Raw genomic sequence first — 15388 nt, forward strand, 5'->3', positions numbered from 1 at the left:
ATGCCCAGTGAAAATAAAGCTATGAGTCCAGAAAGAAGAATAAGGAAGAAAAAGTATGACTGTGTGATGCTCAGATGAGGAGATTCATCAAGTAGGAGCACCGGTGTAGGTTTTTGCTTTTAAAATCCACTGATTAAATGCATTAAAGAATTTGGAACACAAAACAGAACAAACACTTCCCCGAGGTAAATTTATTTTCAGTTCAGACTTTCAACTGGAAAAAAAAAAATCTAGACAGAAATTTTACAAAACTTCCCTTTAAAGCACAGCTTCTGCAAATTCCCACATATACATTATAACTGATAATCAAAAATCTTTAAAGGTAAATTCATACCTTTTTTTGTATTACATCTAATAGAAATATCAGAGAAAACCAGTTATGTAATTAGTCCACATTATCTAAACTTCTATCTAAACATATAGTTTACTATACATACAATTTCATTCATTGTAAACTTGTAATAAAAACTTTCCAAACAGATCTTACTTCGTAAGTTATTTTCAGACTTGATTGAAGCAAAATTGGTGTAAACTTTGGATGAACTTCAGTAGTAAGCCAAAGGCGAAAGTTTGGTTGAGGCTGTAATGTATTCAGTTCCTATTAAAGAGATGTTATATATTCAAGCAGATTTTGGTTGGGTTTTTTTAATAGACAGAACAGTATTTACAAAATTATAATATCCTAAATTAGAAAGTTAGGCTTGTCTAAAACATCTTTAGTTGTTTTTACAAGCAAGGCTATTCAAAAAACTTCAACATGCTTTGACTCCACCACACATTCTACATTCTCACTGTGTTAAAGTTTGAAGTTCATCCTAGTTGCACTTCCCCCCTAGATCTTAAAATTCAGAGCAGAAAAGTATATACCAGTTCTTTACATCCTTTAAGTAAAACAAAACAAAACAAAAAAATACAGAAGGCTACATCTCAAAAGATGAGTTCTTGTGGAAAGAGAAAAGAAATTTTTGATACATATCTGTATTTCACAGTAATATACAGGTAAAGTCACTTTGATTTTGTTAGCAAGTTAATGATTTTACATGCCATAAATAAGGGTATTTCTACCAAACATTACTTTGATTTCAAATCATCAGAAATCTCTTAGTGACTCACATACAAGGTACACTTAACAAAAAATTAATAAACTCCCAGAACTGAAGAAAAAAAAAAATAAAAATTCAAGCATACATTCAGAGTTCAGCAAACACTGGCAGTACCCCCTACAGTACCAGACTTTTAACAAGAGCATTTGTTTACTTACTGTGGCAGAAATGCTCTACATTGTATAAAAATAAAAGCACTGAAAGGAAAGACCTGCTTTTATCTGATGCATTTCACCTTATTCATGATTGAGGAAACTGCAAAGGTTTATTTTTAAATTGCTGGAATTTTAAACTTAACCATGGAAATGCCGGAAATGCCTCAGAAACATTACATACTAGTTTTATGTGGTTCCCAATACATTCTTCTTTAGTTACCCTCACCTTTTCCAGTACAGGAAGCCAAGATGTAACAAGATGCAGGTTCTTTAAACAAAGCCATTCTCCGTTGCGTGCACATTCTTTTAGAGTTTGAATAGCCAGATCAGCTTGGCCCTGGCCCATTGCAATCTGAAATGGCAGACACAGTTTTATCAGGCATGGTTGTATCTGTTGTACCCATTTAACAGCTAAATACAAAAAATACGTGATTCCAAGTTAGAGTGCGTATGTAAAAAATAAGATTGTGTAAAGGTAACCAGAATATTCTCTAATGCGATAAGCTACTAAAGTAGGGAAAAGATTAAAGAAATTTTTTTTCTTTGCAACCTACCTAACCAGAGTTCCTTAAGAAAAACCATTACCTAATCTTTCTATGGAAAAACCATACATCAGTTGGTGACAGTGATAGTGTATCCCCTGGAAATTCAAAAAGTAATTTAAATATCAGTGACTATTCCATATCACTGCAGAACTGCTGATACAGTAAAAACAAGACATAAATGAGAACAAAGTTTCTTTTGATTGTAAGTTAGGAGTACTTTCTTTGAAGAGAAACATGGATTTTCATACTAAGATGAGTGAAAAACTAAGGCTACTCTGTTTCCAACTGAGAAAGATGAATAGCTTGAAAAATTGTCTTTTCTTCATTTTTATAGTACCGTATTGCTGCTAAAATGAATCTGGATCTTCAAATGAAAATACCAAGATCTAAAACTGATAAATCAGAGAAAATTTAAAATAAAGGACTTGTTCCGTGGCAGAATTACTGCAACAACTGATGTTAGACTATCTGTAGAGTGCATTCACATTAGTTCTCCCTTCGAATCTAATTGGAAGCTTTACACTACAAAAAGCCCAGAACCAAACAAGTTGAAAAAACAGCTGAAAAAGCTGAAAAGTTGAAAGAAGTTGTAAAATGTTGTAAAATGTTGTCTTGGCATTACTGCTATAGCAAAACAGAACTACTGTTATTATTATGACTTCATCAAACATCCCTTAAGTGGAAATCCTTCCTGTCTTTTTATCCTAAAACTGTACTGACACAAAGAAATTTGAGGCCTTAGCTTTATATGATGATGAAGAGATATCTTCTGCCTAAATAAACCTAAGTATAATATCTTGAAATAATTTAAAATAGCCAAAAGAAGACACCAAAAGTCACCAGACAATATGGTAGAGCAACACCCAAATTCAGTGGTCTTTTCTTCACCCCATCTAAGAAATCATAGAATCACAGAATAATTACGGTTGGAAAGGACCTTAAGATCATCTAGTTCCAACCCCCCTGCCATGGGGAGGGAAACCTTACGCTAAATCATATCACCCAAGGCCTCGGCCAACCTGGCCTTGAACACTGCCAGGGATGGAGCATTCACAACCTCCCTGGGCAACCCATTCCAGTGCCTCACCACCCTCACAGGAAAGAATTTCCTCCTTATATCCAATCTAAACTTCCCCTGTTTAAGTTTTAACCCGTTACCCCTTGTCCTGTCACTACAGTCCCCAATGAAGAGTCCCTCTCCAGTATCCCTATAGGCCCCCTTCAGATACTGGAAGGCTGCTAGGAGGTCTCCACGCAGCCTTCTCTTCTCCAGGCTGAACAGCCCCAACTTCCTCAGCCTGTCTTCATACAGGAGGTGCTCCAGTCCCCTCATCATCCTCATGGACCTTCTCTGGACTTGTTCCAACAGTTCCATGACCTTTTTATGTTGAGGACACCAGAACTGCACACAATACTCCAGGTGAGGTCTCACAAGAGCAGAGTAGAGGGGCAGGATCACCTCCTTCGACCTGCTGGTCACGCTCCTTTTGATGCTGCCCAGGATACCGCTGGCTTTCTGGGCTGCAAGTGCACACTGCTGCCTCATGTTCATTTTCTCATCAACCAACACCTCCAAGTCTTTTTTCACAGGGCTGCTCTGAATCTCTTCTCTGCCCAACCTGTAGCTGTGCCTGGGATTGCTCCCACCCAGGTGTAGGACCTTGCACTTGGCATGGTTAAACTTCATGAGGTTGGCATCAGCCCACCTCACAAGTGTGTCGAGGTCCCTCTGGATGGCATTCCTTCCCTCCAGCGTATCAACCAAACCACACAGCTTGGTGGCAAACCTGCTGAGGGCACATTTAATCCCACTGTCCGTGTCAGTGACGAAGATGTTAAACAAGACCGGTCCCAACACTGATCCCTGAGGGACACCACTCATTACTGGTCTCCAACTGGACATTGAGCCATTGACCACAACTCTTTGTGTGCGGCCATCCAGCCAGTTCTTTATCCACCGAGTGGTCCATCCATCAAATTGATGTCTCTCCAATTTAGAGACAAGGATGTCATGTGGGACAGTGTCAAATGCTTTGCACAAGTCCAGGTAGATGACATCAACTGCTCTACCCCTGTCCATCAGTTCTGTAGCCCCATCATAGAAGGCCACCAAATTGGTCAGGCAGGATTTCCCCTTAGTGAAGCCATGCTGGCTGTCACCAAGCACCTTGTTGATTTTCATGTGCCTTAGCATGCCTTCCAGGAGAACCTGCTCCAAGATTTTGCCAGGCACAGAGGTGAGACTGACTGGTCTGTAATTCCCCAGGTCATCTATTTTCCCGTTCTTGAAAATGGGGGTTATATTTCCTTTATTCCAGTCGAAATAATTGAACAGAAGAATCGGATCTTGTATGTTCTATTCAAATTGCATGAGTAAGTGCAGGAATAAAATAGTAACAACAATATATTCTCATTAGTAGGACAACTTTTAGATGATTTAGCTTTGAGTACTGCTCCTTAGTCAAATACCATACCATGTTATATTTTAGAAGTCAAAAATGTAAACGATACTTAGAGCTAAAAATAAAAAGCTGTGTGGCAGAGTAAGAAACATGCATTATGAAACATTCACAGCTAGATGAGCTGGCAGTAGGATCTAAATCTGTACAATTTGATAAGAAAGATATATTGCATCAGTGCACATTCCAGGAAAGGAACAATTTCAAGGACTGTTTAAAAGCATTTGGCATTTTTGTGCTAACTCCTGATCAGCTAAGAAAACAATTCCCTCCCCAGAATGTTTTAAAATACAGAAGGAAACGCTTTACAAAAAGGTATAAAGCATGCTGGTACTGTGTATTAGGAATATTAGAAACCCACTTGTATCAGAGAATTATTTGACTTGGAATAAATCTTAGAAGGTCTCTAGTCCAAACTCCTGCTGAACTTAAGAGTCAGCTGAGGGCTTTGTCCAGTGGACTCTTGCTGTTTCCAACTACCTGATTGAAGAATGTAGAGAAGATAGAGCCAGAATCTTTCAGAGGCCACGGTGACAGGACTGAAGTTAATGCACACAAGTTGGAACGTGGGAAATACTGATTTGATATTAGAAAAAATATTATCCTGTAAGAGTGGTCAAATACTGGAACAAATTCCCCAGAGATAGTGTGGGATCTCCATCCTTGGAGGGGGGACCTCTGAGCAGCGGACTGAAGCAGATAATCTCCAGAAGTCCCTTCCAATGTAGGTTATTCCATGAAATTAACAGCTAATGTAAATTTCTTCTTAATACAAGTTGTTTTCAAGACCTCTGCATAGATCCAATTTAGAAACAGACACAGAACATATAAAGGGATTACTTAACAGTACAATTCCTACTCAAAGGGAATTATCTTCACTCAGTTCAGTTTCGTGTTGAATGCAAATAAGGGAAGAAGTGGTATGCCATGACAAAAAACAACTGTTACCCTGGCTGGGCAAATAATTCCCATTTTGTACACCTATTCCTGAAATCAGAGAGCTTTCGGCATAGTCAATCTTAACCACTTTTTAAAAAAGACTTGAAATACAACAGCTCTCTTCAGGAACTCCCATCAACAATGAAGTGTTTAACATTTACTTGTCAAATTTCTCAAAATATTTTACAGAGTTTCTCAAGATACCGAAGTAGTCACAAACAGTGAACATCTGATTCATGTTTTCTGTTGAAGAAATAAACATCCAAGTCCTGTAAGCAGAGGAAATGATGAAGTCTAGTTTTCACAGAGTCATAGAATGGTTTGCGTTGGAAGGGACCTTAAAGATCATCTAGTTCCAACTCCCTGCCACAGGTAGCGATACCATTCAATAGACCAGGTTACTCAAAGCCCTGTCCAAGTTGGCCTTGAACACTTCCAGGGATGGGGCATCCACTTCTCTGAGCAACCTGTTCCAGTGCCTCAGCACCCTCACAGTAACGAATTCCTTCTTTAAATCTTTCTGTTTGTTTATTTTGTTTTGTTTTGTTCATACTTTGGTAACTCCACACTAAAAAAGATAATGTTTCACCATAACAATTCTCTGTCTCTTTCATTCTCTTCCATGTATCTTCACATTTTTCCCTTCTCCAAGTTAGAGGAATGCCTCTCATGTGGATTCTGCTTCTGTGAGGATCCCCGATTGTGTCTCTCTTCTCCAACCCACGTTGCCAGTGGAATCAGAAGTTAATGGCAAGATAGGTGGGAACAACAAACGCACAGACACCAAACTATGCTTTTACATACTAACTTCCTTAAAAACCAAGGTAAAACAGATATTACTACTGTAAAACTTTATACATTGTGGGATTTAATCATTATGCTTTCTAAGACTGACCTGATGGTAGCACTCAGTATTTCTTTCAAGACTGGCAAGTTCTTGCAACTCTTGAGAAGGATCAGCACCAGGAGAAATAATTATCAAGATGGGTTCAATTTCCATAGTCTCCTTATACAGACGTTTCAAATTCAGAGGCGATGGAGATAGCTCTTTTGTCCCTAGAATTAGAATTAGAGTTATTATGGAAATAAAGTGACTACACAGGATGGAGTGCTTCACTGACCACTTTTAGAGATTATCTAACTGAACATACAATGTTCTGTTCAATGGAGACCATAACACTGGTCCTAAAATGATAAATAAATCTTTACAACATGCAGGTAGAGTCACCCTACATTGTGAAGAAAAAGACACAAGCACCAAAAGAGTGCCTGTACTTCCAGGTTGACAGACATGTATTGAAGTCTTTATTTAGAATGCAGTCTTCAAGAAAAATAACAAAAAGAGAAAAGGTGGAACATAAGAATATAAAAAGATATGCTATTTGCTAAAACTAACTGCAGTGTGTATGTCCATATGCAGAACTTCTCTCCTGTATTATCCTCAGAGCTTTAATTACTAGACTTTGACTTTACACAGTTCTTAGTACTACAATTACTTTATTATTTCCTTTCACGTACAAGTTAAATGCCTAGAATGTTGACCTAGTATAGACAAGGCATTTGTACACAGGCTCACAGCTGTAAGTGCATCATAAACTTAAACAGCATTAATTAGATATTTAAATGCAAATTTATACTGGTCCTTAAGTAGTAAAGTATTAGGTGGAGTGGGAAATCACACCATAAAGCAAGACAGAAGAGCCCAAATCAGTGACATTTATGCCACACTGTCCAAAAGATGCAACACAAGTTTCCTTGAAGGGCACGCTCTGCTTTCAGACTTGAGCTATTATCTCCACATGGAACAATACCGTATTATTTAAACATAGGAGGTAAAGTTAGCTAAGGTTACTGGAGCACCTCCCGTATGAAGAGAGGCTGAGGAAGTTGGGGCTGTTCAGCCTGGAGAAGAGAAGTCTGCGTGGAGACCTCATAGCAGCCTTCCAGTATCTGAAGGGGGCCTATAGGGATGCTGGAGAGGGACTCTTCATTAGGGACTGTAGCGATAGGACAAGGGGTAATGGGTTAAAACTTAAACAGAGGAAGTTTAGATTGGATATAAGGAGGAAATTCTTTCCTGTTAGGGTGGTGAGGCACTGGAATGGGTTGCCCAGGGAGGTTGTGAATGCTCCATCCCTGGCAGTGTTCAAGGCCAGGTTGGCCGAGGCCTTGGGTGATATGATTTAGCGTAAGGTGTCCCTGCCCACGGCAGGGGGTTGGAACTAGATGATCTTAAGGTCCTTTCCAACCCTAACTATTCTATGATTCTCTCAGAGACTCTAATAGATACAACTAGACAAATAATATCACTACCAATCAAAATGCTTTAAAAATAATTTTAACACGACTAACATTGGAAAATATTTTCATTACATCATTAGGTGTGCAGAGGTAATAGAAGTTGAGGTAAATACACAAACAAGGCCATAAGGCAATTGACACAGGCAGCTCCCTTGATGAGTTCGGCTGCTCACTGCCAACAAGCCCTAAACTATAAAAGATCCATCAAAAGGCACTGAAATTAAAGTAGGGCTGTTCAGTGCTGGACTGAAGCATGCTCAGTGAAGAAGACTCTTGAGGGACACTTATCTGTCAGAATCTCAAAAATGTCTGACAAACATCTGCAACCTGTTTCTCTCAATGAACCCTGTATTGGCCAAATTTGGATGCATTCTCAGAAGTCCTTAAAAAGAGCATACACTTTGAATGAAAGTTGCCCAGCATACTGCTTTCTAGTCATTTCTCCAAACTGAGGTTATACTAACATTTTTTACAGTACAAACTACTCCAGATTTAACATTCCCTTCGCTAACATACTAAATGGAAATAGCTAAGCTATTGGCGGAAATGGTAGAAAGAAAGACAACAGACATATTGCCTAAGAAAATAAATTTTATATATAACTACAGATTGACTTGTGGTTTTTTTCCAAGTACAGTCATAATTTAAGCTACTGGAGTCTAAGCAATGAAAGAAAAATATCAAGAAGCAGAACATGATAGCATTCTGTAAAGTAAGAATGTTTATTTTAGTTAAAGCTTTTATGAAGAGTGTTTACAATACTGAAAATAGAAAACAATATCATGTCTATAATTAGGAAAATCTAACATGAAATATTGGGTTTTGTTGGTGAGGTACCTTGCACCTCTTCCTAGAGGTACAAGGAAGAGGTACTTGTGATGCATTCTGGTATCTGGGCTATAAACCACTGTCTTGCTCCTTAAGCACATTTCATCTCATCAAGCCACTTTCTCCTGAGCTGCATTCACTGTTGAAATATCAAAATCTAATTGCTTCCATATGAATTTAATTGACATATTACATAAAGCATTATTACAATGTAATCAGTAGCTACATAAGCAATAAAGATATATTATGAATCTTAGCACCAAATTTTAGATCAAAATTTGATTAAAAGTAAGGGTTTGGAAAGGTAAATTTTAAGTTTTTATGTCAGTGAAGAAATTTTTTAAAATCTTCACTACTGCTTCAAATCCTATGAAAGATGTAAAAAATGAAAAATATTTGCTGAAGTCAACAGGCAGCAAGGATCCAAAAACTAAACAAAGATCTTTCTGACCACTCATTAACACTGTGCAATGGGCATCGTGTAATGCTGCAGATATTTTGTTATTACATGGAAATGCAGAACAGATGTACAAAGTCATGTAAGGCAAATACACTGAGTCTTTTAAATAGTGTGTTACTACTTCCAGTTGAGAAACCCTGGAGACATAAAACACTGGTTAGTGCAAAAAGTCTCACTATAGGCTTGTAATGTGCTTATACTCTTGCACTGACATTTACTATTTGTCATTGACAAAGACAGTTAACACACTAGACAGACCTCTCCACCACTTCAGTCATCAAGTTCCTGTATTTAAAGATTGCTTTGCTGCTACAAACAGATGCATGGAATATACTACAGTCAATATAAACCAGAGACTGTTTTATTTTTAGTGCTAGCAGAAGGCACACAGATTTCTGAGATGCTTAATTAATTAGGAGTTTTGATATTCTACAAAACGCTATGTTAACTTGGGCCTACTTCTTGGCCTCACATTCACTGGGGAATAGATGAATGTGTGTACACCTGCAACTTAAGCTATTATAATAACATTTATGGTAATGATGCTAAACTTAGGTGTAATTGTAAATGAGTAACAGCCTAGTCAAATACATTGTGGTACTCTTGAGATGCACCATTTACAAAATTAATACAGTATAAGTTTTCTTCCATAAACCAGTTTGGATTTACAGAAATTTGGACACAGTGTTTTATTAAAAGCATAGCTATGCTGAAGGTGCTTTTTTTTTAAAAAAAAAAGAAGCTCAACAGAAATGAAATCTAGAAAAACTACAATACAGATACAGCACCGTCCAATCCTGGCCATTACAGCCAGGATTACATTTAGAGAAATGAAAATAAGGACTCCATGGTTTTCAGGGTAAATCAGTAAGCATTCATATTCCAGCTAATAACTATGCAGACAGCGTGGGAATTCTAACATACTTTTCTGCCTGACTGTTCCATTCTGATAGAATTTCTTAAATCTCACTATCCAAAATGACATCCTGACATGAGAAGAAAAAGCAAATGTGAGAGCAAATAACCTTTCAGTTATGTCAGGGGGAGGGATCGAAGAGGAAAAAAGAAACACCTGACATATAAATCCAAATCTGGCACAGGGTACAAACTTTGTGGGTTTTATAAACTGATGAAGTTTTCATAAAAATCAATGAACAACTTTTCACAAAACTTCTCTACAAAAGTCAATGAATTAAAACCAATTTACAGCAGCTGGAACTTGAACTCAAAGTGCTTGTTAAAATTCCTCCTGTTGGTGATCTGTCCACAGAGAAACAATGTACAAAAACATCAGTAAATGTATTATTGCCATTAACAATTCCAATACAGAAAGCAGGAAAGATTATTTTTTTAATTATTATTTTGGCAAGTAATTTTATTTTTGCCTAGATGCAGTCCAAAGAACTCTGGTCTACATTACAGAAAAAGGCCTGCTCATAGCTGTTGTCCCATAGTGGCGCAAGAACAGGAAACTCCCTTTTGCTACACCATTTTCCTAACAAGATGCACACCAGTATACCATGTAAAATAAAGAAATAAGCATACTTTGGGTGCCCACAAAATACATTTATAGAAAACTCTTATGAACTTTATCTTCAAAAGAAATTATTTTAATCCTCCTTCATACATACATTTACAAATACATGTAAAAGATGAAAAAAGGAAAAAAAAAAAAAAAAAACAAAAAAAACAACGAACCACCATATCTGGATAAATTAGAAACAGAAGGCTTTCTTGTAGGGCATTATGGCTCTTTTGGAACTCATTTTTCTCACAGGAAAACACCTAAAGGAGATTGGAAACTTAACAGTTCCCTTTTGAACTAAGTGAAACACTTGTCATTTGATTCTAACAGGCAAGGACATTGTCACTGGGGCACCCATACACTCACCATGATGAAAGTACCTTCTGTATCTACTAATAACATTTGACAGAGCAGGCTAACATTACTTCTGAAAATACAGGCCATGGTGGCAGACATGGAACCAATTTTTATCATAAGTAAAGCCCACAAGCAGAGCATAAGGAGGAAGTAAGATAAACTCTCACCCAAATGTCATTAAAAATGTAAGAATCAGATACCTAATTTATACCTAATCTTATAGAAGAAGTGACATGTATGTTGAGAACTTAAAATTGTCATAGTCATGTTTATGTAACTCATCCATCGTGTTATGATGCAAAATCACCCATCTCGAGGTCATTCAAACTGCAGATCTTCTCAAGCACTGGATATACAAGTTTAGACATATTACCTTGGCAGCCTGTGAGTCAATTTTCCAGGTTCACTTCCCACTATATTAAGAACGGCCTTTGTCACTTACACTTAAGATCATTAGAATCTTGATCTTTCCTTTCTGTTAATCCCACTTCTGTGGGATTAAAAGCCACATTAAAAACAACAAATTGGTTGGTTTTACCGACTAGATTTTAATGTGGTTTTACTGTGGTTTTACCACATTAAAACCAACAAATTCTGTCTTGTCCCTATGTAATGCCTATGAGGGTGACTTTTAAAAGTACAATGTCCACCCCAATGAGAGACTCGTAATTCATCTTTCACATGTGCATTTTCATTAATGGCTAAAAAATGAAGGGAGGCTTTGGTGTGCTGTATTGCAATATCTGGAACCTAAGTCCCAAGCTTTAGATATAATAGACCTCAGAGAGGAAACAGACAGATGAGAACAAATAGACAATTATAGTACTGAATCACTCTAAATCATGTGTATTTCCTCATATCACCATCAAAGAGACGAAACAATCTTTTGAGATCCAGTTGACAAGATCTCAAACCTAATGGTTTTTAAATGGTAAATGACATTAAACAGAACAATCTTTTTGGAAAATTTCTGGTTTAGGGAAAATGCTGAATGTAAAACTTATAGAAAATCAGCTATCATCCTTTCTTAATTACTCCAGCATTCAAGAATTCACTAAAAGAATCTGACAGATCTTTAATACATTTTAAATCATATGCAACATAAATACCAAACCATTTGAAAGCCCTTTTAAATAATATTTACCAAGAACAAAATCAGCAAATCCATTTATAGCATATTTTCAAATCCTAAATTTTTGATTCCATAAGAACTATAAAATAAAAGAGAAAATGGACCAAAACCATTATTTAATTGTTGTGTGGAAACACCTTGGAGAAAAAAATAACTTACCTAGGGTTTTACATGCAAAAAGAGACATGGCACTCTGTAGCCTGTCTGGTCGGACAGCCTGGACCACAAGTACCTTAAAATAAAATACATTCAGAAGAGATGCATTTCTAAAGGTATATTGTGACAATTTAAAAAGTAAGACTTTTCTAAGAAGGCTGAATTATTTAAAATTCTCTTTCGAACAAAGTTATTTTCTCTGAATAGCTATCTGATCAATCCTTTCCAAGACAACCTAATGTAATTGCTCTTTTGTAAGTAGCTTGTCCTATTAACAGGATCACAAGACAGATCTACCTGTAGTGTCTATTTGTAAGCTGTAACTTCTTCTACACTGTTTTAGAGAAAAGCTCTGTGAGTAGCTAGAATGACAGAAAGCGAACTTAGCTTTAAACCAGTAATCTGAATTCTATACATGTATTCAGGCAGCAACGTCCTAACTGCAATGAACAGCAATGTTTCTGATTTCAGTGCAGCAATACAGTAAAATAATCAGTTTTGAAGTAACTCCCTTTAGTAAACCTTTAGAGTTTCATATTTAACTTCTTTCTCTGAGACACTCTGACTTTCAAACCTCCTAGTTCTTACTGTTCTTCAAAAGACTACAGAACATGAACAGCTAATAAGTTCAGATACAAAATTAAATCAGTAGTTTTCCTACCAGCAACCTCTTTTTCCGTTAACTTCATGCAAATTTTCAGTGCAGGCAACTGCAGGCAACTAATGCAACTTCAGTAAAAATGATATGTTAAAATCATGACATCTTCTCCTACCCCCTTACTTGTAGATGTGTAAATGACAGTGCTGATCCTACCATCACATTCCAGTTTACAGTATCTGCTATTTTGGAGGAAAAATTTAACTTAATCAAGTTTTTAAGTGCTACATGTTAAGCCTGAGATTGCACTAAGTGTTACTTCACTATTTTTATGTTTAACATACAGTTTGAAAGAAACTAACTCGTGTAGCATATAATCAAGTAGTTTCAGTATATTTCATCAACAGAAACGTCAATACTTTCTACACAAGGAACTACATACATAATACATTGACCATTTCAGATTTATTATCCTATAAATGCCATATTTTTATGACAACACGCTGTGCTCATAAGAGTTGCTCTTCAGCGTCTCATCCAATCAAATGTAACTTGGACAAATTCCCTTCCAAAATTGTTTGTTCCTAAATTCCACGCATGCTACTTTAGAAATTCTCTTCCTGTACAAAAACTCCAAATACAGAGCCACTAAGAGACAATCAGCATGAAACTATATTGTCATATACCTCTTCACTTCTTTGGACAGGCCTTCATTTAATATCAAGTACTTCAAAAGAAAAATCATAGTATCAGGTGAAAGTGAGTAATAACACCCTTTCTTCCTTAAACAAAAGAAGGTTGCCACTTTTCTCTTCCAGAGTAGAAGAGATCCCAGGTTGAGGAAGGGACTTGCCTCTCCAACATTCTTGATGAGTTCTTTGATCACTAAGCTTTCAGGAATTTTTTTAACCACTATTTTATGACTACTGTTCTAAAAATCAGTGGTTGTTATTACATTTTTTGGTGTTCAGTCAGATGTGTGAGTTTGCACATTTTATGATGAACTAAATTAATGATGCTCAACAAGGTGACAAATTCTTCAGTAACAAAGCAACCATAAAAGAATTTTAATATCCATTCATGAAATTAATTCTGTAAATATTAACAAAAAGCTTGTTACCTTACAGAGCATGCTCAGCTGCAGCCAATACATCAACACAAAAACAGACTCAGATAAAAGAGAGCTAAATACGTATTATAGAAAAAAGAAAAATCCTTAGACTAAATAAACTAGTTAAGCTGTAAGACAATGGAGATACTGTCAATCGCTTATGATTCAACCAGGCCTGAAGCCTAAATTCCCAAGGTGTAAAACTTTCAATGCTGAACTCACAATTTTTAAATTATTTAATATTAAAAAAATTACCTGCTGAAATAAGGATATTCTTTTCACAATAGTAGATGGAAAGTCTTGTTCACACACAGAACTCTGAGAAAAAGTGTGCCACAGACCTTCATCTTCAAAGCAAAGTGTCTGATAGAGTCCTGGGAGAGAAATCTACAGAACAAACAATATATATTTAACAATAAAGAAGAATACTCATTTTGACATTATATATTGTGATTGATTTGCAAATACCTCTAGGACCCTAAACGTATAAATACTCATGCATATCACATGACTCAGTTCAATTTTATCCTCAGAGAGAAGAAAAGGGTAGGTTTTAAAATTAACCATTTGCTTACCTATTCAATGAAAATGCTGTCGCTGTTTGCTCTATATTTTTAAAACTCTAGTTTCTTTCATTTTAAAATTTAGGCTCTACCCAATCGTAATCCTTTCTTTTAAACATGACTAGATTCTTTTTCTATCCTTACATACTACTGATTCACCCAAGTTGCTCGCTTTCTGTTTGTTTTTAAAAACCCTAACAATCATAATTGCCACACCATTATTGCAATTGCTCCTGATCCCTGGTGAAGAGACATGAAAAATAATGAACTCTGGATTTAGCAGCAAAAGTCCTTGCCAAAGACTTGTCAAGGTTTCCTTTCTTGATGCTGAACTAAATGCAGAAGGAGAAGAGCCTAAGACAGAATTTCAAAGACTAGCATTTTCATTTAGCTCCCTTCAGGATCAGAGGACATCGACATTAACTGTTGCAGGGTGAACCAAAGCAAGACAATGTTTTTTTTTTTTAGTTTGAAATGACTTGATCTGAGTAATAACAAACAAAAATACCTTTAAAGATGGGTATGGAAATCTGGTAAGTAGAAAGGTTATTTCCAAACTAACAGTTTATGGCTTTTAATACAATATGAAGTGATTTGTGAAAGTTATTACGTAAGAGAAATCTGCAACTGGAATATTCCTTGCGATTTTTCTTCTGTATATTTTTCTAAGAATTTTTCTAAGAAACTGTAGTGCCTTGGGTAGGATTAGAGTATTTTCTAATCTCAGTAGGATGACAGGTTCATTTATATGCATTGAAATGCACTGTTAGATGAGGTTGAGATGTACATGCAAAAGGCTCAGAAAAATGAAAGGTAGGTATATGTTCAGCCATGGTTTCTGGAAGATAGAATAAACCATTAAAATAACAAAATACTTCCATCTAGTAAATACATATTTGAGTATTCATGTCCAAATTACTATTTGCTAAAACCAAAGGCCTTTTAAGTTAAATTCAACCCACCACATGATGTATACCTTCAAAGATGCTACTGCCCAGGCTCGGTCTTGTTCAATCCAAGAAGGAATCTGGTCATGAACACTTCTTTGTGAATCCTTATTCAAAAACACAAAAGTTACACAAATTTTTGTGAAATGTATATTCAGTAATAAGATTGCAAACCCCACGTTTTTAATGAAAATAGCATTCACAACTGG

The 15388-nt window shown here is 36.3% G+C and overlaps 1 protein-coding gene across 1 annotated transcript in view; it reads right to left on the bottom strand.

The window, feature by feature from the left end:
• Positions 1-15388, bottom strand: part of DYNC2H1 (dynein cytoplasmic 2 heavy chain 1) — a 164891-nt gene that overhangs the window by 60822 nt on the left and 88681 nt on the right. The window contains exons 73-78 of the mRNA XM_062615336.1: positions 15209-15286; positions 13925-14056; positions 11964-12036; positions 6097-6257; positions 1485-1610; positions 488-598 (exon numbers count right to left, since the gene is read on the bottom strand). Of these exons, the coding sequence (XP_062471320.1) occupies positions 488-598; positions 1485-1610; positions 6097-6257; positions 11964-12036; positions 13925-14056; positions 15209-15286 (681 nt within the window). The remainder of the gene's footprint in view (positions 1-487; positions 599-1484; positions 1611-6096; positions 6258-11963; positions 12037-13924; positions 14057-15208; positions 15287-15388) is intronic.

This window comes from Pezoporus occidentalis, unplaced genomic scaffold (genome assembly GCF_034315485.1).
Source record: "Pezoporus occidentalis ecotype Australia unplaced genomic scaffold, CSIRO_AGI_Poc_V1 ctg18, whole genome shotgun sequence".
NCBI classification, from domain to species: Eukaryota; Metazoa; Chordata; class Aves; order Psittaciformes; family Psittacidae; genus Pezoporus; species Pezoporus occidentalis.